This window comes from Podarcis raffonei, chromosome 15 (genome assembly GCF_027172205.1).
Source record: "Podarcis raffonei isolate rPodRaf1 chromosome 15, rPodRaf1.pri, whole genome shotgun sequence".
In the NCBI taxonomy this organism is placed as follows: Eukaryota; Metazoa; Chordata; class Lepidosauria; order Squamata; family Lacertidae; genus Podarcis; species Podarcis raffonei.
The window spans coordinates 16407547-16430962 of NC_070616.1; the positions used below are offsets into that span (position 1 = coordinate 16407547).

At 53.1% G+C, this 23416-nt stretch overlaps 2 protein-coding genes across 2 annotated transcripts; one reads left to right on the forward strand and one right to left on the reverse strand.

The window, feature by feature from the left end:
- The first annotated feature begins 899 nt into the window (after positions 1-899).
- On the forward strand, positions 900-11836 carry XAF1 (XIAP associated factor 1). The gene is made up of 9 exons (XM_053367798.1): positions 900-1132; positions 2662-2745; positions 3672-3807; positions 4971-5027; positions 5926-6121; positions 8558-8625; positions 9420-9776; positions 10361-10427; positions 11823-11836. Exons 2-9 carry the CDS (start codon positions 2678-2680, stop codon positions 11834-11836), a joined length of 963 nt encoding a protein of 320 aa, XP_053223773.1. The 5' UTR covers positions 900-1132; positions 2662-2677.
- A 615-nt stretch (positions 11837-12451) lies between these two features.
- Positions 12452-22878, reverse strand: TEKT1 (tektin 1). The gene is made up of 8 exons (XM_053366904.1): positions 22777-22878; positions 20945-21181; positions 20006-20171; positions 19641-19769; positions 19162-19305; positions 16915-17137; positions 15005-15201; positions 12452-12748 (listed from the first exon to the last, which is right to left on the reverse strand). Exons 2-8 carry the CDS (start codon positions 21132-21134, stop codon positions 12589-12591), a joined length of 1209 nt encoding a protein of 402 aa, XP_053222879.1. The 5' UTR covers positions 21135-21181; positions 22777-22878; the 3' UTR covers positions 12452-12588.
- Positions 22879-23416: the final 538 nt, after the last annotated feature.

Consider the following 23416-nt stretch of genomic DNA (forward strand, 5'->3'; position numbering starts at 1 on the left):
GGCATCATCCAGACTGACCCTGCTCAAAAAAACTCAAAAAAATCACTAAATCACCTGTGGGTTGAAAAGCATCTTTGGTTTGTGGCTCAAGCAGGTGGGTGGGGTGGGAGGAAAAGAGGAACAGGCCTGGCTACACCCCCCTCCGAATCAGCTGGAAGTCCCCCACTCATCCCCCTGTGCATGGGTGTGAGAGAGCCTTGGTGGCGGCAGCGATTCATCCCAAGGCTGGACTCTCTTCCCGCCCGTACGATTCTGTAGAATTGGTCCTGGACTTGAACAGGATGTCTCCCCAGGGGTTTTGAATCACACAAGATGTCAGGGAGGGAAGGGAGCCTTTTGTGTAACTGTTTAGAAAGGGCCTTGAGGGTCCCAGTTAAATTGCGGAACTCCCTGCCACAGGAGGCAGTGATGGCCACCAATTTGTATGCCTTAAAAAAGAGAGGATTAGGAAAATTTGAGGAGGAGAGGGCTATTGATGGCTACTAGCTACTGTGGCTGTGCTCTGCCTCCTCAGTCGGGGCAGCAAGGCTTCTGAATACCAGTCGCTGCGGAAGCCACAGGAGGGGAGAGGGCTGCTTGCTGGCTTCCCACTGAACCATCTGGTTGGCTACCGTGTGAACAGGATGCTGGACTAGATGGGTTCTACATGCCTGATCCAGCAGGCTCCCATTGGGTTTTTAGTCCCACCTGATGGGAGATTAGCGGCTGTGGAGTTTCCCCAACCCCAAAGCAGACTTGAGCCCCCTTTCGGGAACTGAGGCTCACAAGGAAGCCCCACGTGGGGATGCTGCCCCAGGCGATGCAGGGAGCATGGTCAGCCCTCGCCACAATTGGCTGGCTGAACAAGAGCCATTGTTACATGCCCGGAGAGGGTGGGGTGATGGGGTTGCACAGCTCCCTCTGCTCCCCTGGGGATGGTCCAGGCACCCCAACTGGCCAGAGCCAATGTTTTTCTCTCGGCCTCCAGAGACAGACGCCCACGGCCACCACAGCAGTGCCAGAGCTGACAGGCCCCTCCAGATCAGGACGTGGTGAAGGCAATCCCCTTGGCCCCGCCAAGCCCCCAGAGCTGTGGGGGGCAGAAGCAGGGCCCCTAGGCAGAGCCCTCCCTGTTTCTATACTGCTCTTAAAGGTACAGTATCCCCCACAGGGGTTTCAACCTGACATCTTTCCACCTTTCACCTTTGCTCCCCCTGCTCCTGCACAAGCCCACAGTAATCTCCTTCCCTACCGTAATATGTATGAATTGCTCATCCGCAGAAAACCGTGTCCTTCATCCTGTGTTGCAGGGGTTGGGCTAAATACTACTACTACTACTACTACTACTAATAATAATAATAATAATAATAATTTATTTAACCCCCATCCATCTGGCTGGGTTTCCCCATTCACTCTGGGAGGCTCCCAACAGAACATTAGTAAAAAGTAAAGGGACCCCTGACCATTAGGTCCAGTCGTGGCCGACTCTGGGGTTGCAGCACTTATCTCGCTTTATTGGCCGAGGGAGCCGGCGTACAGCTTCCGGGTCATGTGGCCAGCATGACTAAGCCGCTTCTGGCAAACCAGAGCAGCGCACAGAAATGCCATTTACCTTCCCGCCAGAGTGGTACCTATTTATCTACTTGCACTTGACGTGCTTTCGAACTGCTAGGTTGGCAGGAGCAGGGACCGAGCCACGGGAGCTCACCCCGTTGCGGGGATTCGAACCGCCAACCTTCTGATCGGCAAGTCCTAGGCTTTGTGGTTTAACCCACAAAGCATCAAACATTAAAAACTTCCCTAAACGTCCCTAGATGACCCTTGGGGTCCCTTCTGATTCTACAATTCTATGGTTCCATTGTGGTGGTGATGAGGAGGAGGAGGAGAAGGAGGATGCCCTTCGTGAGAATGGTACTTTCCAGTTCAGCACTGGACAGGTTCTTTGCCCGCAAGGAGCTTACAATCTAAAACTTCAAATTTTGTGGCACAATGGAGCCTGATGGCTTGGCAGGCAGAAAACCCCTGGCTGAATTCCCAATGGCATCTCTAGTTAAAAGCAGCTCAGGTAGCAGGTATGGGGTGTGGGGAGGAAGCTCCCTTCTTCGAAGACCTGCAATCCCAGACCAGGTGCTTCTCAGCGGCTCTGAGTGTGAGCCTGAGACCCCCACCCCACGGACAGGTTTTCATGGACCATGATGAGTTAGGCAAAAGGAGCTATGGGAAGGGTCATAGCTCAGTGGCAGAATAGCCGCTTTGCATGCCGAAGGTCCCAGGTTCAATCCCTTCCAGCGGCACCTGCAGGTAGAGCTGGGAGAGAACCGTGGCTGTAACCTTGGAGAGCCGCTGCCGGTCAGTGTAGGCAATACCGACGTAGATTGACCCACTGGTCTCACGCTGTATAGGGTAGCAAGCTTCATGTGCTCTTCTGCTGCCCTCTGGTGGCCGCCTCGGGTACACCGGTCCGGCCTCTCCTGGATCGGGCCCTGCTCCGAGAAGCGCCGTCGGGGCTCCGCTCTCGGCGAAAAGGGGGAGCCCCGCCGGCGTGGGGCAGGAGAGATGGATGCCCTAAGGAGCACCACCCAGGGGTGCTGCTGCTGGCTGGTCAGCTGGCTGGCCGGTCGGCTTTCTCTATGGCCCGGCTGTTGACGTTGCACCCAGCGACTAACTTTCGTTTCCACCCAGGACAGATTTTGCAGAAATGAAAGTGAAAGAGGGCGCTGGGCAGAGACGGGAGATGGAGGTGGAGACACGCGTCTGCAAGAACTGGTAGGGGATGCAGCCCTGTCTATCATTCAGTATCTGTCTGTCTGTCGAATCTCCCTCCCTGCAAACAGGCTGGCTGGACTACAGTGGCTACATAAATGGGACTGGGGCGCAATCCAGTAGGGTCTCCGCCCCGCGTTAAGAAGAAACGTAGAGGGCCCGGTTGTTTTGCATGAAGGGGGCCTCTCGGATTTTGTGGCTCGTGGAGAAAATAATATCTGTCGTTTAACATAAAAGGAATTGGATCAATATAATTGTTGGGTGAACTCCAGTTGTGTTGCTTGGAACCTTCCAATATTAATTCATGACGTTTGGTTTTGGTACGGAAACTTGTTCTCGTCTGTTTTCTTCTACAGTAGGTATCCCTTTCTGCTTGTTTTGTTTGGCATTTGTTACTATCCTTCGTTCTGCTACAAATATATGGAAATTAATTTGTATAGAATTACAGCAACAGCCAGATGCAACGTTTAGAGTTCCCTTTCCTTCTCGGTTTAGGGTCAGTCCCTGCCATGGGCAGTGGCCCTCTTGGCGAAGTCTCAGCCTCTCACAGTTCTGTTGAGGACTTCCCAGGCAGAACTGAGTCCTTTGCCTTGGCGAAAGGACCAAGCTTATTTATTTGCTTAGAGCTATTAAGGAAAAATCACACACCCACACCCACACCCGTTCCTGGTTTTAACAGAGCATTTGCAGCAGAGTGGCTTACATACAAAACAGTCCCTGCCCCTGTAGGCTTGCAGTCTAAGAAGACATAGTACACAAGGAAAAAGGGACAAGGAGGGAGGAGGAAAACAAAACCCAACTCAGGCACCAATTCTTATATGGTTGTTCTTATGAAGACCAGGTGGCACAGTTCAAGGGTGGTGGGAGCTGGGCTTCCAGCAGTGCTGATTTGCCCCTTGTGGCCTGTGGGCTCCTCTTCTCTCGCCCAGCAAGCGGGACGTGGTGGCTGCCAACTTCTCCCTCCATGAGGCCCACTGCTTGCGCTTCCTGACCATCTGCCCCAAGTGTGAGGAGCCAGTGGTGCTGAAGGACATGGCGGAACACCTCGCTACAGCCCACGAACAGGTAGGGCGTGGGGGATGAAGGCCCATAGAATAATAGAACTGAAGAGTTGGAAGGGATCCCCATGGGGTTATCTAGTCGAACCCCCAGCAATGCAGGAATCACAACTGCCCAGGCAGCAGGAGTTCAAGTTGCAGGGCAGAGGAGCCTGCGAGGTGGGCTGGGGATCAGGGTTCACATCAGAGGAATCGTGGTGGACAAACACTATCTTCCCCAGCCTTGGGTGCTTTTGTAAGGCCCTATGACCTGGCAAAGACAGAGAGTGAAAGCCAAGGGGCCTGGCCAGATTCTGCCCCCCAGCCTTTGGCCTCAGTACCTGGAAGGGAGCTGACTTGTGGGGTAGAAAAATCAAGACTTTGCATTGTGGTTAGGGTAGAAGTCTGCTCGAGACTGTTTATTAAGGAAAAGCAATTGCGTCCCCACCAGCCAGAACTAATTCTGATCTGATCCGATATGGGGTGTTCTGTCTACGATACGGGATTCGTAAAGTTGTCATAACCTGGTTAAGGAGACATAGCAAGAAAAACAGCATTTCTGGTCAAAACCAACCCACATGACATGTCCTGGGGTTTTGGGTGTAAAAATGGTATCGGGGGGGGGGGATTTTGTCAGGGAAATCCCGGATGTACGGCAACGCGATGGAAAAGGCAGTGGAACCAGCTCAAAAAGCTTACAATTACTTCATGAAATATGGCAACCCTATGCTCTCTCCTTTTTCCACTGTGAGGGAGACGTGGCCTTAAGAAAGGCTCAGGCAGAAGTCCTTGCAGACTCTGGACCCAAACATTCTGCTTCCATATTTGCCTTTCTCTGCCATCGCCCTCTTGCCCTCACCGCGGTGACATCTATGGAGCCTTGTAAATGCCCCTCAGAGCAGCCCCTCCAACCTTGGGTTAGAACAAGGGGCTCTCAAAGCTGGTCCCTGGGGGTGAGGGGGAAGGCTCTTGTGGGTCTGTGGTAGAGCATCTTTCTGCAAGCTGAAAGGCCCTCCGCTGCTGCTGTATCATCACCACGTGGGATAATCAGTGCCCCAGAAGAGGGGCTGATCAGGCACCTTCCTCTGTTCCTTGGGGTGGGGGGTGGTTTCCCTCCTGCTGCCTTGGGGTCTTCTTGTGGCACTGCCAATGCCCTTCCTCATCTCCCCCTCCTCCTCTTCCCACTTCCAGGTCAGATGCAAGCGCTGCCACCAGGCAATGCAGCAATTCTTACTGGAGCACCATGAGGTAAGGAAGGGGCCAACTGGGGTGTTTGCTGAGAGCAGGGGTCAGCAACCTTTTTCAGCCCTGGGCCAGTCCACTGTCCCTCAGACCTTGTGGGGGGCTGGACTATATTTTTGGGGAAAATATGAACGAATTCCTATGTCCCACAAATAACCCAGAGATGCATTTTTAATAAAAGCACACATTCTACTCATGTAAAAACATGCTGATTCCCGGACCATCTGCGGGCTGATTTAGAAGGCGATTGGGCCACATCTGGCCCCTGGGTCTTAGGTTGCCTACCCCTGGCTGAGAGAGTCAGGAGCCTGCTTCCATTCTGACCCTGGGATAACAGCAGCCCTCGGGCTCAGTTTGGTTAGAGGGGCCTGAACAGCAACACCCCCTCCCCTCCTCGCCCACCCCAGATCCCTGGATGTGGCTGCTTTTCACCCTGACAGAGACAAAGAGTTTGGGGCTGGGGTGGTCTCTGGGGGTGCCTGACAGGGAGCAACCAACACTGGCTCCCTGAAGAGCTGGCATGGTGGAAGTTGTGCTCCCAAGGTTGTGTCTGCTCATTCAGACAGTGTGGTGTAGTGGGGCTAGGACCTGGGAGAGACCAGGGTTCAAAACCTTCCCCCCCCAACTTGGCCATGAAGGCTCACTGGGTGTGTGGCCTTGGGGAGCCAGTCACTCCCTCGCAGGGCTGCTGTGGGGATTAAATGAGGTCTAGCACCTTAGAGGGTACCAATCCCCACTCGGCCATGTGAAGCTCCATGAGCCGGTCACTCCCTCTCAGCCTAGCCTACCTCACAGGGTGGTTGTGGGGATTAAATGAGCGGGGGGGGAGAACCATGTGACCACCTAGAGCATCCCTCCAGCCCCCTTTCCCCAAGACGGACCCCTGTCTCTCCTCCCCCTGCAGGCTGAAGACTGCCCCGAGCGCCTGGCCCAGTGCCACTTCTGCGAGCTGGAGGTGCCCTTCCGCCAGCTGCAGAGCCACCTCAAGGCCTGCGGCAGCCGGACCACCCCGTGCTGGGATTGCGGCAAGTACATCATGTACAAAGCCCTGGAAGACCACAGCCGCACCTGCCGGGAAAACAAGGTGCTCACTGGCCCTGGTGAGTTTGCCCAAGTCCTTTTTTTAATGTGGTGAGTGGTGAAACTCTGTGGACTCGGTACAGAGAAAAGAAAGCAGTGTGTCGTTCAACTGTGGAACTCCCTGCCTCAGGAGGCAGTGATGGCCACCAACATGGGTGGCTTTAAAAGAGGACTAGACAAGTTCTCAGAGGAAGAAAGGGCTCTTGAGGGCTTACTAGCCACAAGGGCAACGCTCTGCTTCCACAGTTGGAGGCAGCAATGGATACCAGTCGCTGGAACCCACAGAAGGGCAGAGGGTCGCTGCTGAGCTCAGTTTCCCATAATGGGCAATGGTTGGCCAGTGAGAGAACAGGATGATGCTCTTGGTGGGCCACGGGTCTGATACCGCAGGGCTCCTCTGCAGCACAGTGGTTTCCCCCCACGGACCCCAATGTTGAAGTGACCCCATCTCACAGAGACAGAGGGCGATGAGTTTTTACTTCAAAGGTAGCGTTTAGATGAGCAAACAGGCAAGCTGTCTAATACAAGGCCTCAATACAAAGTCCCTCACAAGAGGGTGCACTCCTTTAAGTGCAAGAAAAACAGTTTGGTTGTTAATGGAGTCCAAAGTTGCTTGCCTGTCCTTTTAATCTCCTGGCAGAAAATTCTCCCGCCTCTTCCATTCCCCCAGCTGGCTCCCCCAGCAGTTAATCCTCCTGCTACCTGTCCTTGATAAAAGGCTTCAGTTCACACTTATCTGCTCTGCCTCCCACACACTTCACTTTCTCCTCTCAGACCTGACTCTACACCTCTGTAGTCATGCAAGTGTTTTTTCCCTTTTTAAGGAGGCGGTTAATGAGAGTCACAAGACTCAAGGCAGCGACTCGGGAGCTGGACCTTAATTGCATTCACTGTAATGTGGTTTATTCTCTGTAAGATGCACAATTGCAATACATACACCAACACTTCTTTGGTGTCTATGACAGGCTCTTGCCCTGCCTGTACTTTTCCTTGACTCCTCCAATCTTGCATGGTGTCAATGTCTCCTAAGCCATCTCCCATTCTGGGGGCTCTGAACATGCCCCACATTAACCCCTAGGGAAGGCCAACACACTGCCCTCCAGATAAGGATGTGAGAAGAGCCTAGGGTGGATCAGGCCCATAGCCCATCCAGTCCAGCATCCTCTTCTCACAGGGGCCAAGCAGATGCCCTCTGGGGGGCACCCGCAAGCAGGATCCAAGCACAAGAGCCCTTTCTCATCCTGTGGCTTCCAGCAACTGGTATTACTCAGATGCATCGCTGCCATGGACCAGGGAGGCAGAGCATAGCCACCATGGCTAGTAGCCATCCATAGGCTTCTCCTCCATGCATTTGTTTAATTCTGTTTCAAAGCCAACCAGGTTGGTGGCCATCACTGCCTCCTCCCTCATCTCCTTCGTCCCAGCAAAGGGTGGTATAGCTGCTGACCCTGGGGAGAACTGAGACTGTGCCTGCATGCAGCCAACCTCTCCTCTGTCCTTTTTATGCCTCTCTTGGTTCTGTGAGACCGGGGGAGCTTTGTCACAGCAGGAGGGGGAGACACCTGTGACTCTTCACCAGCTGGACTCTTCTCTGCCTCTTGGCCTCCCTCCTCTCCTGCTTCAGCTTCTGCCTCTGATTCTGGACTTCTCTCTGCTCACTAAGCCCTGTTATCTCTTCAGCTTCCGACACCTCCTCTTCCCAATCTTCTCTCTCTGGTCCCACCACCCCTCTGTGAGCTCTGAGCCTTCTTCCCTTGGGGGTTCCCCAACTGGTTCCTCCTGTGAAACACAGTCCAGGACCAGTCCAGAATCCAAAGGTTCCGCTAGGGGTCAGTCCGACAGGGCCAAGGCAGGTCACAAGGCAAGGACAGGTACAGGATCTCAGGCAGGATCTAGCATACAGCAATGTTGCTCCTGCAACCTGGGGCAGGGTCTGACAGCCTTTTATCTTTGTTAGGGTAGCGGCCGGTCCTGATCCCCCGGCGACTCACCTCCCTGCTTCGCCCAAAGGCGGGCACTCCTCCTGCGAGTACCCAGGTCTCTCCTTCTCTCAGACCTTAGTCTCTGCAGCTCGGGAGACGTCGGTGGGTTACTAGGCCCAGGGGCTCCCTCAGCCTCCCCTGACCCAACTGGTAGTGGAGCAGCTGTAAGCGATGGCCCAGCTGAAGGCAACGAGGTAATCCCCGCATCTGGAGCCAGGGCAGGCTCAGGCCCCGGACTCAGCCCAGCTGGTGTTTTTGCAGAGGAACCTGTGCAGACTAGAACTCTTCAGGGTCAGGCCCCAGACTTGGTTCAGATGATGCCTGAGGCAAAGGATCCAGTGCAGACTGAGTCTCCTCTGGTTCTGAGTCCAAGTCCCAGGCCATCACACTTCCCACCATTCCTCTACACCCAACCAATCTAGGACACTGACTTGGTCCGCCTGCCGCCAGTAACCCTTTCTCTCCCTGCCACAGGGCCCAAGGCCAATCTGTGCCAGCAGTGCAACAGCTGGTTCCCCGACGAGAAGTACCTCCAGCACCTGGTAAGCTTCCTAGCTCCATCTCACCACCATAGGGGGCTTTGACTGGGGCCCATGAGACGAGGCACAGATTCCACCCTCCCACCGGCAAATGGCAGTTGCCAGCTGGCTCTCCAGGACAGGTGGCCGAGTGAAGGGACTGCAGCAGGGTGGCAATTTGTGACACCTGTCAAGTCACTGGAATCTCACCAGCCAAACCCTTGAGCCCAGGGATGGGGAGGTCAATGGGACACATTGGTGGGTGGGGCCAGAGGCAAAAGTGGGCATGGCCAAATGCAAGTGGGTGGAGCAATGGATAGGAAGCTTTGTCTAGTAGTATGTAATCCGGGGGCGGAGGGGGGGTGTCAGTGGCTTGTACACCACACAAATGAGCCACACCAACATCACAGTGCAAGGGGCCATTCCTGCCACCCCAAGGCTTTGAGGGCACAGGGTCTGCAGAGACTCCCAGGGGCCGGTTAAAGAGCTCAGGAGGGCCACATTCAGCCTGATATTCCCCAGCCCATTTTGCCTTCTGGGTTGTGACCCCCTCCCCATGACTAAAGATACCCCTCCTTACTAGGGTAAAGTTGGGGGGGGGTAACTTGGCTCCTTCCCACCTGAAAGTCACCCAGCTTGGGCTGTGGGGAGGCTGTCTGCACAGCAAAGAGGGCACCCCGACCCACCCCAAGCCTTTTGCCCCCATGTGTGGGACTCCAGCCAGCTTCTTCATTTGGGGAGGGGGGTTGTGCGGCTGAGTCAGCCCCTCCCTTGCCCTGACTCTGCCCAGCTCCAGCCTCCCTTTTTCTCCTCTGCAGAACGAGTGCAGCCCCCTCTCTCAGCTCCTGGGGGCCCTCAGCACCCGATCATCCACAGAGCCCACCTCCCCTCCGTCCGCCTCAAGCCCCCTGACCCCAGCCACTCCGCCCCCCACCCCGAGCCCTGCGGCCGAGAAGGACGTCCGGCCCAAGATAAAGGAGAAGGAGCTGTCTTCCCTGGGGAGACCCTCAATGAAGCCCTCTCGGCCCAAGAAGTCCTCCAGCCGGCCGGCCTTCACCTCCACTCTGCCCCAGGCCCTGGGGGACGAGGAAGAGGCCGCCACAGCCTATGACCAACTGGCCACCTGCTCCCAGTGCAACATCCTCCTGCCCAGGCCCACCCTGCAGAAGCACGAGGTGAGGAGCGGGCAGGGAAGAGGAAGGCTTTGGCTGGGTGGAAATGGGGGGCATTTGCAGATTGCAAGTGGGGGGGTAGCTCTCCTCCTGAATCCCACCCCCAGGTTCCCAAGAGGGGCACCCCCAGAGAAAGAGACCTTGCTCCAGAAGGTCTCCCCTTTTGTTGCTCCTTCTCAGGCTTGCAAAAGGCCACCGGCCCTCCCCACCTGAAAGACTCATAGAATTGGAAGGGACCTGGAGGGCCATCTAGTCCAACCCTCTGCAGTGCCCAGCGTGGAGCTCAAACTCTCGACCCTGAATGGGAGTTGGAGCCCAGCAGCGTCCAGAGGGGGCCCCAAGAGGCTTGCCACCCCTGGCCTGAAAGTTTCGACTTTTGTGGGGGGGGGGCTGTGCTTCCTTGTCCCCAGGGTGAGCAATGGCGCCACCTGCTGGCTCTTCCTTGACAGCAGGGGGGGAGAGTTCCTACAGAAGTTTGGCCAGTCTGGGTCATGTATCTGCCTGTATAAATCTCCCGTTAAGGGGAATAGGGGGTCTAAGCCTGCAGGGGGAGAGACCCTCACCACCGCCTCCTCTCCTCCTTCCAGAAAAAGTGTCGACGTGGGGCTTCTTTGCAGGCCCTCCGAAGGAGCCCCCGGATCCTGCGGAAAGGAGGTATGTATTTATTTTATTCACCGATTGCATTCTGTTGATATCTGGTGCTCAAGGCGGCGTACGTGGATCTCCCCCTCATTTAATGCCCACAACAGCCCTGCGAGGTAGGCTAGGCTGAGAGGCAGGGACTGGCCCAAGGTCAACCAGTGAGCTTCATGGTCAAGTGGGGTGAAGATTTGAATGCTGTTCTCTTCCAGACTTCGCCTGACGCTCTTGCTACTCCGCCTTATTTCAGGCAGAATCCACCCTGACCCCTCTCCCCTGGTCCAGGGAGGGTGCATGAGCAGGGGCAGAGCCTCTGGTCTCCTCCTGCTGCTGCTGCAACCCTGAGGGGAGGAGGGGACTGAAGGAATAGAATAGGAATAGAATCACAGAAGAGATGGCCAAGGGTCATCTAGCCCATGAGTAGGCAAACTAAGGCCAGGGGGCCGGATCCGGCCCAACCGCCTTCTAAATCCGGCCCACGGACAGCCCGGGAATCAGCATGTTTTTACATGAGTAGAATGTGCCCTTTTATTTAAAATGCATCTCTGGTTTATTTGTGGGGCCTGACTGGTGTTTTTACATGAGTAGAATGTGTGCTTTTATTTAAAATGCATATCTGGGTTATTAGTGGGGCATAGGAATTCATTCTCCCCCCCCAAAAAAAAAATATAGTCTGGCCCCCCACAAGGTCTGAGGGTCAGTGAACTGCCCCCTGCTGAAAAAGTTTGCTGACCCCTGATCTAGCCCAACCCTTCGGCAATGCAGAAATCCCTGACAGATGGCCATCCGACCTCTGTTGAGAAACCTCCAATGTCCGCCACCTTCCACCGCTGAGCAGCCTTTACCCTCAGAAAGCTCCTCTGTACTTTCCTGGGTTTGGGGTTTTTTACACCTAGAGTGTCATCTCCAACCCCTGTTGGTGGGCCTCTCCCTGCAGCCACTTAGAAGCTTACAATGTCTCTTGGAGGACAATTGATCGATCCATTTCTCCCTCCAAGCGGGAGATCCAGTGCATGTTGTGCCCCCCCCCTCAGGATGCCCTCCCAGGACCACAGGGGATTGCAGACCCCTTTTTGTGTATCTGCTGCCCTTTTCAACCCCCCTCCCCACCCAGCGGGCCCACAAGGCAGCTTCCAGGAACAAGGGGTGGTCCAATCTAGGGAGCCACTTTGGGTCGAGGCAACCTCAGCAAACACACTTCGCTGCTGCGGCAGACAGGAATCAGCCAACACACTTTTGGGGTGTTGTACAACTGTTTGTGACCTGCTTTGCCTTCTAGCCTGGCTATGTATGGCATAGGACATACACACACACTGCCCCACAGCCATTGCTGAAGGCCCCCCCCCCGACTCCCCTGAAAAACAAATCCTGCTGTGGAACTGAGCCTCCTTTGCTCATCTTATCTTGCAGAGGAGTCGAAATAGAGATCCCTCTTGCAGGAAGATCCCTGGGCAGCGGCAATCACATCTCCCACCGTTGGGCCAGCCCAGATTTTGTTGCCTCCCTGCAGGATCAGGTTCGAAGTAAAGCGCTTTGCAACGCACAAGCCCCGCTCTGCCTTATTGAGAATAAAAGAGCTACGATTCGCACCCGTGACTGAGTGCAAAGAGCCACTTTGGGATTGACTCTGGCGGAAAAGGAATCGCGGAGACTCGCGGGGGTGGGGGGCAGACAAGGGTGTTGTTGAGGTGAGCCACCTTGAAGCCCCACAGGGAATGGGACCCGTGTCCTGCAGCTTCCATAGCCAGCCCAAAAGCAAGGAATGTGCCCCCCTCAGCTGGCCAAGCCGCTATACCGGTCTTGTTTGTGGGATCGGTCTGTAGGGCTAGGCGATGCCTCTCCGCCGCTTCTTCCTCCCCTAAGGTGGGGAGGCAGAAGCAGCCGAGATACATTTTGGGCATGGTGATATGTTAGCATATCCTAATATTTAGCTGCTGATACATCACTATTTTGAAAACCAAATATCGGCCAGTCCTACTGACCATACCCTGCCCCAGAACAAGGGTCTGTTTCTATGTGTTACAGTGGGGAGAGGTGGCTTACAAGGTACCCTCGGATTCTACTTTATTGTCCAATATAAAGTTTAAAGCGATTTGAGCCCCTTTGTGTCCATTCGGGGTTGTGCAGAGGAGGGAGGTCCCTGGAGCGCAGAGACTGCACCAGCGCTGCTGCGAGGTCAGAAGTTGTTGATGGCGATGGACTCTCTCATCTGCATGCAGAGGACCTCGTCGATGTAGATGGTGTTTGCTTTGACTTGGATCTCCTCTTCCAGAGACAGCTGGCGGCGGTTCAGGCCTTTCAGCTCGGCGTCGGCCTGGGCCAGGGTCTCCTTCAGCCTGTAAGGGAGGAGCAGAGGGAAAGAGGGTCACAGGCCTCTGAGGGGGACTATATAGGGCAAGCAGACCCTCCTTGCTCCTGGCCCCACCAGAACTCTCCGTCTTGACACCTGCGGGTGAGCACATTTGCCCACAGACTGATGGGAGCCTAACGCCCAAAATTCCACTTGAGAATTATGGGAAACAACCAAATTCGCATGAGAAGAACCTGCTGGTCCCAGCCAAAGGCCCATCTAGCCCAGCATGTTCTCACAGTGGCTTATCTCTTAACAGCCTAGGGATCGAGATAGACTGCCCCTACACCTGGAGGTTCCATAAAAAATTAAGGACCTGCTGGATCAGACGTCTCATCCAGCATCCCTTGGTCCCCATCCTTGATGCCCCAAAGACAAGCCCACAAGCCGGACCTGAGTGCAAGAGCCTTCTCTCCCCTCCTGTGGCTTCCAGCAACGGGTACCCAGAAACATTGTTGCCTGTGACTCTGCAGGCAGAGCACAGCCATTGTGGCTAATAGCCATCAGTAGCCCTCTTGTCCTTCTGTTAATTTGTCCAATCCTCTTTTAAAGCCATCTCGGCTGGTGGCCATCACTCTGGAAGGGAGTTCCATAGTTTCAACTATGAGCTGTGTGAGAAGGTCCTTTCTTTTATCCGTGCTGGATCTTCAACTTCCAGCTACGTTGGAAGTCCACGAGAACATGCATGTGAATTTGGTTGCTTTGCATAACTTACTCTGTTTGCCAGGAAGGCAGGTAAGGAAGTGGTGCCCTGCTACCTGGCCCCTTCCTACCTCCCTCTCGCCCCACTAGAATCAGGCCCTGCTCAGTCCCTTTGAGTTCCTGGGATTCCCTGAAACATTCCCCAGGAATATCCAACCCTCCTTTCCACTTTAGGAGAGAAAGGCAGGTCAGTTCATTCCCAGGATGCACTGAATGGGCAGGTAGGTGCCAAGAGACCGACCCTGCCAGACCTCCTGTTGGTGCCCCATAAAACAAGCGAGAGGGTTTTGTGGCTTCACAAGGTGGTCCACAAAACAGCCACGATTGCTCCATCCAGCTCCCCTTGCAGTCAGCCCTCCAAAAGCCAGCAACACCCCAAAAGTTCTGCTGAAGAGAACTTCTGGGCAGTATCTGGTTTCCAACTTAATGATGTATCACGAGCTAAACATCACTGTATATTGATATATCACAATGCCTGAAATAAGGATGGAACTACGTAGAGGCATTGGCCGACTTCATGGGTTTCCCCACATTTTGATTTTTGCATAGCACACACGCACACATCATGATTTGCAATCTATGGCCAGGTCAAAAATTATGAAAGCAATATCATGATAAGGACTTAAAACTGGTCTTGGATGCAACAAAAATCCAGTGACAGCATACAAATCAATCTGGCCAAGCCCCTCCCCCTCTTCACAAATGCAGACAAACTCCACTGCAGCCAACCAGAGACAACCAACCCCACCCTGCCCCTCTCACTACCAAGGAAATGCAATAAGCAAATAGAAAGAGAACCTACCCACTTGATGCTGACACAAAACCCCACATGTACACTTTGCAAAAGAATATAAGCCTCACCACCCCACCCCTCCTCTTCTTCCCCAACCTTATACTGTACTCAACACTAATGTCTCACAACAAATGTAACTGATTTGTAAGAAAGACTGCACAGCCTGAAAAAAGGGAGAAGGCATGTACTTTTGTAAACCAAGAAAATCTTTAATACAGTTAAAAAAAAAACCCTGGTCTTGGACGATACCTAGTCCAGCCCTAACATCATGATTTGCGATATATTGCCAGGTCAAAAACTATGAAACCGGTATCACAATATGTACGGTACTTCAAACCGGTTTTGGACAATACATCGACATATTGCCCAGCTCTACCCCAAACCCCTGGTTTGCACCCACAGAGGTACAGAATCTTCCTTTTTAATCCTTCAATTAATTTATTATTTATTTATTTACTTACTTACTTACTTACTTACTTACTTACTTACTTATATCCCACCCATCTGGCTGGGTTTCCCCAGCCACTCTGGGCAGCTTCCAAGAGGAGATTAAAAATGCATTAAAACATCAGTCAAATGTACAAGCCTGGGTACTTTAAGGCCCCCTGCTGAGGAACCACAAAGTGCATCCTTTGCAAGGCAGCACCCACCCACCCACTCCTGGCTGCTGCTTGGGAGTAAGGAGGGTGCTGCTACCCGCCAGGGAGAGCTCTGGGGTGGGCCTGGCCCTGCGGCTGTTTTACTTGCCTCTGGATGTTGTGGTTGATCTCGTGCACCTCCCGCATCAGCCGGTATTGCGCCTTGTCCCGGCAGAGCTCCACATTGGGCCGGTGGGTCCTCGTCTCCAGGCGGGTCTGGGCCACCTTGGCCGGCCCCTCCTTGTCCAAGATGGCTTTCTTCAGGGAGTCAATGTTCTTCTCCTGAGCACTGACCTGCTCCATCACCTTCAAGCATAAGCAGAGCGGAGTCGGGAGCAGGGCAGGAAGATCTCAGAGGACCAACTCGCCACTCCCCTCTCTGCTGCCCCAGCTAAGTCAGAGCATAGAATCCTAGAACTGAAGAGTTGGAAGGGATCCCCAGGGGTCATCTAGTGCTGATTCCTGACAGACAGACAGCCATCCAACATCTGCTGGAAAACCTCCAAGGAAAGAAAGCCCACCACCTTCCAAGATGCTCCACCATCTCTTAATGTTGGAAACTTCCTCCCCTCCCCCTCCCCGGAGCAGCAGAAAGCAAACTTGCTCCATCCTCACTATGTGATGACCTTCATATATCTGAAGGTGGCTATTGTACCGCCTCTCAGTCTCCTCTCCTCTTCTCCCCCCCCCCCATTCACACAAAAAGCAGCCCATTAGGAAGCAACTGGGGTGAGGTGTCTGGAGAACAAATCTATGGCCTCTGGACCTGAAACTCCAACACTGGTCCACACTGCAGCCGGCCTCAGAGGTGCTACAGGAATTCTTTGCCATCCCTAAAAGGTAAAGGGACCCTGACCATAAGGTCCAGTCGTGGCCGACTCTGGGGTTGTGGAGCTCATCTCGCTTTATTGGCCGAGGGAGCCGGCGTACAGCTGATTGGCAAGTCCTAGGCTCTGGGGTTTAACCCACAGCGCCACCTGCGTCCCTTTGCCATCCCTACATGGGGATTATCTTTGTGGATTGATCCTTGAAAGGAGGTGCCGTGCCTCTCAACCAAGCCCATTGCTAAAACCTGAGCATTGCAGTTTAAAAGACTGGAAAGCTGGCTTGGGGGAGATCAGAGCCCTGATGGGCATCAGACATGCTGCTTTCCCCAGGATTGATAGAGGTAATTCGTTTACTGCAATTGCACACTACCTTTTTCTCCAAGGGTGGTATACATTGTTCTCCACCTCCCTGTTAAATGCCCACAACACACCTGCGGGGCAGGTAAGGCTGAGAGGCAGTGAGTGGCCCAGGGTCACCCAGTGAGCTTCATGGCTGAGCGGGGAATCATTGTTTGATCTCCCCTAGTGTGACACTGTAACCCCGTTGCAACACAAAGCCCCTAAACATGGTGATGGGGTGGAAAAGAGAAACCGGTGGTTTGACCCCTTCGTTCCATCAACTCCTCCCTACCCTATGAAAAGCATTACAGTCATACCTCATGTTACGTCCGCTTCATGTTACGTTCTTTCAGGTTACGTCCTGCAGCGACCCGCAAGTACTGGAAAGGGTTACTTCCGGGTTTTGCCGCTCGCGCATGCGCAGAAGCGCAAAATGACGTCACACGCATGCGCAGAAGTGGCAAATTGCAACCCGCGTGTGCGCAGACGCGCAGCTGAGGGTTGTGCTCTTTTTATGTTGCGAACGGGCCTCTGGAACGTATCCCATTCGCAGCCAGAGGTACCACTGTATTCAGAACAGTGGTTTGCACAACCCACAATGGAAGACAATAACACAGTAAAAGAAGAAAAACTGTAGCAACTGCACATATTAAAACGATATCATTTAATGAAAACAGATGCACTTAATCCAGTAATGTGATGCCACCTTTTCAGAGTCTGATGCTCACGGACACCTCCATTGCCCCCCTAGGGAATTCCACTGCCCCCCAGGGGGTGCTTCCACTCACTTAGGGAACCACCAGGCTAAATGGTGACCAGATGGAGCTTTCGCTGCTGCCGGCCCAGTGCTTACCTTGTCCAGGTGGTCCTCCAGTTTGGCCTTGGCGCTCTTGGTCTCCTTCAGCCGGTTCCGGAAGGCGACGTTGACGGTGTTGATCTGCTTGCGCAAGTCGCTGGCCGCCTGGGAGAGGATGCTGTCAATCAGGGCCCTCAGCGCCAGGGAGTTGTTGCGCTGTTGGTCGGCCTTTTCCACATTCATGTTCGAGAAATCCTCCCATTCTTCGGGGCTCACCGAGCTGCCGGGGGAATGAGAGGGGGGGAGGGAAGTGGGGGGGTCACTCCTAGCTGGCCTGCCCTAAATCTTCAGGCTCAGGAAGGGGAGAGAGGTTCTGGGGGGGGAGGTCCCAGTGATGCTAAATGTTATGAGAATTATAAGGTCTAAGAAAGTTAATGTTCATAAATGTACCACATACATAAATATATAAACCACATGTCTGAAACAGTACAGGAAAACTGTCCTGAAACCATTTTGACTCTCCCAAATTGACCTCAAATGTTTCTCTGCAAAAAGGAATGAAATGGGAAAAGCCTCCCCATTGTCTCTATGCTCACAAATCCTGCCTTAAGGGCACATTTGTGTATGAATAGGGTGAGCCTGTGACCTGGATTCAGGAACTGAGCATTTACCATCACAAAAGAATGGCCAGGATGCCCAGGTAAAAGCAATCAGTGGCCATTATCAGGTATCCTGGCAGACAGGTTTTCTGCTGTAGATGTATACATGATGTTTTAGGGGGATGGTACTGAGCTACAGGGGAGGCAATTTCTATAGAAAGAGCTTGCACACCAATGTTCTGGGTTCCTCCTCCCTCCTTCATGGGGGGGTGAGCACCCTGTTGCAACAGTTTAATAAAGATCATGCTTACTAGCTGCTTTGCTTCTCAATATTCTCTGGTTGGCCTCTGTTATTTTTCTCCTACCAATAGAGGACCTACATAAGGACTTTACACGGGCTCTTGGGTACCCCATAAGGGAAAAGGAGCAGGGCTTTTTTCTTATAACACTAAATAAACAGTATTATTCCTGGAACGTCAACAAGATTTTCTCTAAGGAATTGGGGCAATGAATCCATGTGGAACTCTGACGTGGCTCTGCCTCTGAAGATGGAATATCGTCCCAGCTGTCTTCTGCTCAGGGTTTTCCAAAGCATAAAAGTTGGTGCCTCCTTCAAAACAGGCAGAGAGAGATTGTGTGTGTGTTTATGTGTGGGGTGCCCACGTCAGCCTCTCTCCTTGGGGAAGAAGTGTGGAACAGCATCAGCCTTGCAATGCAAGGTCCAAGGGACAATCCCCATTGGCAGCATCTCCACACAGGGCTTAGAATGCCCTCAGTCTGAAACCCTGGAAAGCCAGCACTGCTGCCAGTCAGGGTAGACAACACTAACCGAAAGGACCAACGGTCCTGATGCAGCATAAGGCACTTTCCTATGTTTGTGGGTACGGTACCAGTTTGTCCTTATCAAAAGAATTAATCTGATGGTGGAGGATATAAATCTACTCAGCAATCAACAGTCACTTTGTTTATTTTGCGGGGGACTGACCCTGCAATTTCAGAGCTGCAATTTCAGATGTTTCCTCCTGGAGCGAGACATGCACATTTCCACAGCTGGTTAGGGTGTACACACCTGTCTAGCCCTAGGGCAGCAGTGGGCAAAGAGGCTGCAGTTACATTATGATTCCACCAGATTGTGGGAGATTTTGGGAGTAGGAAAGGCTAAGGAGAAAACCCTACACAAATCCAGAGTCCTTAAGATGTGCCTTGTATGCCTCCTTCCAGCAACCCCTGCAGCCAAGCTGGTACCAAACATTGCTCTGCTTCCCTTTGAACCACATCAACAAGGCTAAGAGGGGGTCTTGTTGTCTGGGCAGCCCAGGAGCTCCATACACACTGCCCAGCCTTGCACCCCTGAAAGGTCACTTCGCTGCTGCTAACACAGCAGTTTGACTTCACCCCCAGAGGCACACTCCATTGTCTCTCTAGACAGACAGATGCCAGCAACAACAATTAGATGGCGGGTAGAAAGAGCCTGAGGTTATGTCACCTGGTCAATACCACCTGGGCAACAGACAGCAGAAAGCAGTAGAACCTTTTTTGGGAAGCCAACTCCATTGCTGCCCCAAAGAACTGCCGACCCCATCTGTTCCCACATGGGGCAACTCTCTCCTTGCCCCACACCTCGTTGAAGTGAAGAGAGCTCCACAAGAGTTCAGCTGCCCCCGTTGTGCACCTGCCACCCTCCTCAACCCGCTGTGAGACTCACTTCTCCTCGACCTTCAGGACATTCTGGGCGCATCTGATGTCCGGCGTGTTGTTGTTGAGGTTGGAGCAATAGTTGTCGATGTTAAAGGCGGTGTATTTGTCCTTCAGGTCCTGCTCCAGGTTGTACTTGGCGGAGCGGTTGAGCCTGGAAGAGGAAAATCAGCTGTTGGGTGGGGAAGAGAATGGGGCAGAAAGGGGGCGGAAGGCAATGCCAGGCTGCAGTGGTGATCAGGTGTGGAACAGAAGTATCATCACTGCTTACTGTTATTAAATTTATTATCCGTCTTTCACCTGCAGAGTAGACAATACTGAAGGAGATTGCTTCACCTGCAACCCATCCACACATTCTGGGAATAGCTGTACACACACACACACACACACACACACACACACACACACACTTTTCCAGCCCTGCCCACACACTCTCCAGAATCCCCACCCTCTGCCTGCCCCCCCCCCCCGATGTGTCCTCCCCCATACCTGACTTGCTCAATGGCTTGCTCCAGCGTCCTCTCTAGTAGAGCGACGACGCCCTGAAGGACCTCGACTTCCTTGATCAGCTCCTGTTCCACCTCATCATGGACCAGGTCAATCCCAACGCGCCTCTCCCTGGAGCAGAAAAAAAGAGGAAAGGAGAGCAATAGCAGCATAAGAAGAGTCCTGCTGGATTAGGCCAATGGCCCATCTAGTCCAGCATCCCATTCTCATAGTGCCCCCCCCCCAGATGTCCCAGTGGCCTGCAGTGCACAGGGTTGGACTAGATGACCCATTGACTCCCTTCCAACTCTATGATTCCACTTGGGAGAGGCCAGAATAATGCCCCCGATATATTCCCATGTCCTCACCGGTTCAGGAGACACTGCTGAGAGATGCAAAGCGGCTGCTTGAAATTTTCCAGTGCCTTTTCCAGCCGCGTCTTGAACGACAGCAGCACCTCCGTCTCCTTCACAAGCTGGTCGAGTTTGTCATCCAGCTGCTGCTTCCAGAACTTGATCTCCTCGAGCCTCTGCTCTGCGGGAAGAGAGGGAGCCAGGTGACGCCCAAGGGAGAAGCCCACAGCACCAAGGCCTCTGGGCTCAAGTTAGAGAAAACCCGTGCTTTGTGATTGCTGCTTAAAAACACACAAATAAGCAGCTAAACCTCATGGCTACAGGCGAAGGTGTGGAATAAGATTGGACTAGATCACCCTCTGGGTCTACAGGCCAGTGATTCAATACTCCTTGGCTGCCAACGAGTGGAATGAACAGCTGTCCACTGCTGAAGACAGAATGCTAGGAATTATGGGCCTTTTGCCTGACTCAGCAGTCAGTTCAGGGTGAGTAATAATAATAATAATAATAATAATAATAATAATTTATTATTTATACCCCACCCATCTGGCTGAGTTTCCCCAGCCACTCTGGGCGGCTTCCAAGCGAATGTTAAAAACAATACAGCATTAAATATTAAAAACTTCCCTAAACAGGGCTGCCTTCAGATGTCTTTTAAAGATAAGATAGCTACTTATTTCTTTCACATCTGAAGGGAGGGCATTCCACAGGGCGGGCGCCACTACCGAGAAGGCCCTCTGTCTGGTTCCCTGTAATCTCACCTTTCGCAATGAGGGAACTGCCAGAAGGCCCTCGGCGCTGGATCTCAGTGTCCGGGCTGAACGATGGGGGTGGAGATAGGGACCCCCAAGAAGATTCCACCTTTTGTAGGGAGGCCCAAGGGAGGCCAGTGAACTGACCCTTCTCCCCAGCAGAAACCAAGCCTCCTCCAGCAGACGACCCCCCCCAACCTACCTATCCTCTTATTGACATCGCTTTGGGTCTTCTGGGTGGTCCTCTCGATTTCATCCACCAGACGCTGGCTCTCGTCCAACAAGCGCTCGGAGCGGCATCTCTCGGCCTCTGCGCTGCTGTACTGGGCCTTGTTGGCAATGTGCCACTCAGGGGGCAGGAACTTGGGGGGCGCTTGCAGGAGCTTGGCCATGCTCCCTTCTCAGGAAGGTCCTCCAGGGAGAGAGGGCAGTTCAGCACCTGGAGAAGGAGATTCAGACGGAGGAAGAGGAGGAGGTGAACTGGATTTTCTTCAATTAACTACACCATTTGTGGTGTTTAAGACAGCTTTACTTGGTCAGAACAACAGCAACCGCTGGGGAACCCCCCCCCCCAAGCAGAGTCCACCAGAATATAGGTTACACAGGCTGATACAGGTCTACTGAGAGCAGGTTTAGCCCCAGTGGGAAAAAAATGGTTTGGGGCCCCAACCAGCAGGTAATGGAGGTAATGGAGGCACAGAGGAGGGGCTCCAGAATGTGGCTGCGATTGGCTGCTGCCACCTCGGAACCCGAGGAAGAGGGAATGAATGAACCCCAGAATGAATGAACCACCTAAAAAAGCATTACACAGGATATAAAAGAAATGTGCGATCTCAGTTAATGATAAGTATGTTATTATTTGTTACCTGTTGAGAATGTTAAGGTCCTAATGACTAATGTCAATACAGTGGTATCTTGGGTTACAGACGCGTCAGGTTACAGACTCTGCTAACCCAGAAATAGTACCTCGGGTTAAGAACTTTGCTTCAGGGTGAGAAGAGAAATCACACGGCAGCAGCAGCGGGAGGCCCCATTAGCTAAAGTGGTACCTCAGGTTAAGAACAGTTTCAAGTTAAGAACGGACCTCCAGAACAAATTAAGTTCTTAACCCGAGGTACCACTGTACTGTAACCATACGCTTCAAATGTTAAACGTGGGTATAACACAGCGCGCATCACACCACAATTTTGCTGTTATTGGCAGTGGGTTCGCTTACAAAAACGAAAACCTCCAAATGTGATTGCATTTTGCAGCAGTGTCCTACTGTCAAAGTGCAGAAGCAAATGTTTGTACAGAGTCGGAAACGCTCAGCCCATGGTACAAGTACACAAACCATTAATCAGAAGTGTGTGTGTGTGTGTGTGTGTTACATAAAGCATATGCAAGATATTTGGGGTCCAGGCCCCCTTTCCGAACCACCAATAATTTGTACCTGCTCTCCTCACACCCCTTGCCAGCCCTGAGTTTATAAAGAGGCCTTCCTTCACCTTAGTTTTACACAGGCATAAAAAGTATGTCACATTCTCAGAGAAAAAGCAGGTCTGCATGGTCAGAGCGGAATTCCTGATTCAGCCAGGGAGCCTCCTATCAAATTGGCTCAAGACTGAGTTTTTCCTGCACATACATTCTTAATACAGTCTGGCTTCAAGCACCAGGCCTTGTTGGCAGACCACTTCTGTGTTACAAAGGGGGGCACAGACGGGGCAAGTATATTTCTAGTAGAGCAAGAAAGAAAAAACGACGGCCTATTAATGCCAGCAGTTCTGAAATAGGGGGGCGAGTTCCTTGGTTGGGGGGGCTTGCTCACACACACCCCTCTGGCGCCGCCTACCAGGACCACCCTCCGTTGCTTGGGAGATGGGAGAGGCTTGGACGGCGCTGCATTCAGCGCAGATTGGGGGGGGCGGGGATTTAAGATCCTAGCGCGCAGCTCCTCTTTGGCACTGGATCGCCTGCTTGCAAAAGCCCTGAAGGTTCTAAATCTAGGTCGAAAGAAGACAGCGAAGAGGATTGAGGTTTAAGAAGCCAGATCACCTTTCCGCAGCAGCAGCAGCTCTCGTCCTCGGCGCGCGCGCTCGAAGCATCAAAAGCTGAAGCGCTGAGCAACAAACCCGTCGCCATGGGGACGAGTAACGCGGGATCGCGGCAACGGGGGCGGAGTTCCGGAATGCGGCCGCGATTGGCTGCCGCTGCCTCCGAACCCGCGGAGGAGGGAAGGAATGAATGAACGAACCCTGGAATGAATGAAAAGGCGCGAAGCCTGGAAAACCGAGAGGGCGGCGTTTCTACCACTGGCCAGGACGGGGAGGACGGGCGCTCGGCACATGCTCAGGGCCCCCCTCGTTCTCTAGAAGTGGAAAGCGACTGGAGTTCTTTATTGTTATTGTAGTGTGGGGAATGGGGGCCATGATAGAGGCATTTATAAAATAACGCATGGTGTGGACAGAGGACGGCTTTCCTTCCCCTCTCGTAACACGAGGAATCTGTGGGACGCTCCAAAGACACTGAAGCGTTGATTGATTGCATTTATAGCCCACGTTTTTCTCCAAGGAGCTGAAGATGGTGTACATGGATCTCCTCACCCTCTTCTTTTAATCCCCGCAACAACCCTCTAAGGTAGGCTAGGCTGAGAGGCAGTGGCTGGCCCACAAAGGCACCCCCAGTGAGCTCCATG

What these genes read in the sequence shown, in the direction of transcription:
- TEKT1 (XM_053366904.1), bottom strand. Translation starts at nt 21,134, where the DNA reads ATGGCCAAGCTCCTGCAAGCGCCCCCCAAGTTCCTGCCCCCTGAGTGG. An exon ending in GTCCTGAAGGTCGAGGAGAA is followed by an intron (nt 17,138 to 19,161) that starts GTGAGTCTCACA and finishes TTCCCCCGGCAG; the next exon opens with CTCGGTGAGCCCCGAAGAAT. An exon ending in ATCAACCACAACATCCAGAG is followed by an intron (nt 12,749 to 15,004) that starts GCAAGTAAAACA and finishes CCTCCCTTACAG; the next exon opens with GCTGAAGGAGACCCTGGCCC.
- XAF1 (XM_053367798.1), top strand. Translation starts at nt 2,678, where the DNA reads ATGAAAGTGAAAGAGGGCGCTGGGCAGAGACGGGAGATGGAGGTGGAG. An exon ending in AGAAGTACCTCCAGCACCTG is followed by an intron (nt 8,626 to 9,419) that starts GTAAGCTTCCTA and finishes TCTCCTCTGCAG; the next exon opens with AACGAGTGCAGCCCCCTCTC. An exon ending in CCACCCTGCAGAAGCACGAG is followed by an intron (nt 9,777 to 10,360) that starts GTGAGGAGCGGG and finishes TCCTCCTTCCAG; the next exon opens with AAAAAGTGTCGACGTGGGGC.